Below are 2,054 nucleotides of genomic sequence, written 5' to 3'. Positions count from 1 at the left end.
TGTTTTCATTTCTTTCCAACTGGGAAATCTTAATTCACAAATATTATTTCACACTAAGGCTTTTTTTATTGACATCAAAAATTACTCAATAAATTTACATAAAATTAGGATTCATTCAAACAGTGATGTATTATCGTAAATAACGAACAAGAAATTATCTCTGGATAAGCTGATGATATCAGAATGATCCAGGTATCAAAATGTAGCTTTTAAAGCAGGAATCTGAAAATGTAGTTAGGTCATTTTGATCAAATTTGACTTGATCCTCATTTCGATATGATGGGTCACATTTACACTCATGAAATGTTGTTTTAAGTTATTTTCCCATTAAACAATAATTCACCCCTGAATGTGAAGAATCTGATGTTTCTTTAGATTATTTTGAGTCACTGGCACAAGACAAAGACGAGTCAGAGTTCATATAATGAAAGAGCAGATATATAATATTATAACGATATTTAAAAGTTGCAGTATTTCATTCCAACCTCGACTCGACACGGTTTTGGTTGTTTGGCTGTCGAAGAGGTCCGAGTCTGTTCCTGCAACGGCGGTGTCCTTCTTCAGACACCGGTTCAGTTCCAACTGGAGGCGATACTCGTCCTCTTGTTGCATGGGACGGTTCTTTTTGTCTTTAGTCCAGTCCTGCGCACCTTCACACAGAAAAACAAGGCATGTTTTGTTCAATGACTCATTTAGACACACTCCAAACCAGTTTGGGGAACATGTTTTTATGTTAAAAATAAATAAATCAAGAYGCTCACGTCCACCGAAGAACGCTCCAAACATGTCCAAAAGAAGATGAACTTGGCACGGGGACAGCAGAACGAGTAGCGTATCAATGTGTCCAACAACGTCCAGCTGAGAAGCAACACGAGCAAAATAAGACCGATACCGGCAACAATCATAATGTTTCCTACAATGTTTGAGTTTTCAGTAAAGAATGTTTACCTTTGCTCCAGGCAGAGCCAGGTTGTTTTTCAGAGTGAGAGACAACTCGATTTTACCACTGAGGCTCCCAACCTGCACGGGCTCAAATGGCGTCGTGGAGGACAGAGGCTCCGTAAACTGCGGGTGAGGCTCACATATTATTTTGGGATTCCAGCTGGGTGAAAGTTTTGGCTCAGTTTCCTGCACAACCAGGGATTTAGAAGTTAAAAAGGCTTTTAAAGGTGCAACCTTTATGCCGGTTGTTAAATTAACACAGCACCGACCGAAGGAGTGGGCGAAGATCTGCAACCCCGAGATGCGTCTGAGAACTCATCCCAGAAAACGGTGATTCCTTCCATCTGCATCTTTTTATGTGCGAATGAGGTTGGCTGATGCACGTTAACGTTTGGGCTCTCGTCCCCCGTTTCATCACAGTACACGATCCTGAATACAACCACAAAATAATGAGCAATTAGGACTTGCAGCATTAAAAACAGTAAGAAAAACGTCAATGAATTTCATTGCGTAAAAATGAAAAACCACTACTTTGTCCTTAAATTAATAAGATTTTAAAAAATGAAAATAAATTGAGAAATGTTCATATTTTGGACATTTTCTGTTGTAACTACAACTTACTTGCTGATTCGAATCTCAAGAGCAAATCCAGTTTTGGAATTTTCTGGAATGTGTTCAACTTTGAGAACAGTGTCCAAAAATGTCACTTTGACTCTCCTCAGAACTACAAGACAACAAAAACAAACTAATTACCTCTCTTAATAATGTGATGCTAAATTTGCTCGAGGCTTAAAAAAATAAAAATAAGCCAGCATGTGTACAACATACCTGTCTCTATCGTCTCTGCAAACTTCTCCAATCCTTCAAAAGGCTGAAAGCTTTCGCCCATGTCATCAGTGAGCTTCTGACTGAGGCATTCTTTGGCGAGCTGCATGCTGCTCGTCATGAAACTGGACCAGTACATGGGCTCATTGCCAGATGCTGGAGGAACAATCAGTGTTAAGATGCCATACGTCGAAAGTTTTTTGTCACATGATGGTAAAACTACACACAGGTTTAAGTAAGTAAGTAAATAAACTTTATTTCTATAGCACCTTTCACAGACACAAACA

At 39.1% G+C, this 2,054-nt stretch overlaps 1 protein-coding gene across 3 annotated transcripts in view; it reads right to left on the bottom strand.

Moving 5' to 3' along the window:
• The window catches only part of atg2b (autophagy related 2B), a 21,733-nt gene that overhangs the window by 17,323 nt on the left and 2,356 nt on the right, over nt 1-2,054 (bottom strand). For all 3 annotated transcript variants that reach the window (XM_014012916.1, XM_014012925.1, XM_014012934.1), the window contains exons 4-9: nt 1,771-1,923; nt 1,564-1,666; nt 1,212-1,371; nt 949-1,128; nt 762-858; nt 486-650 (exon numbers count right to left, since the gene is read on the bottom strand). In XM_014012916.1, the coding sequence (XP_013868370.1) occupies nt 486-650; nt 762-858; nt 949-1,128; nt 1,212-1,371; nt 1,564-1,666; nt 1,771-1,923 (858 nt within the window). The remainder of the gene's footprint in view (nt 1-485; nt 651-761; nt 859-948; nt 1,129-1,211; nt 1,372-1,563; nt 1,667-1,770; nt 1,924-2,054) is intronic.

This window comes from Austrofundulus limnaeus, unplaced genomic scaffold, assembly GCF_001266775.1.
Source record: "Austrofundulus limnaeus strain Quisiro unplaced genomic scaffold, Austrofundulus_limnaeus-1.0 Scaffold2, whole genome shotgun sequence".
NCBI lineage: Eukaryota > Metazoa > Chordata > Actinopteri > Cyprinodontiformes > Rivulidae > Austrofundulus > Austrofundulus limnaeus.
This window is presented reverse-complemented; position numbering and strand designations above follow the sequence as displayed.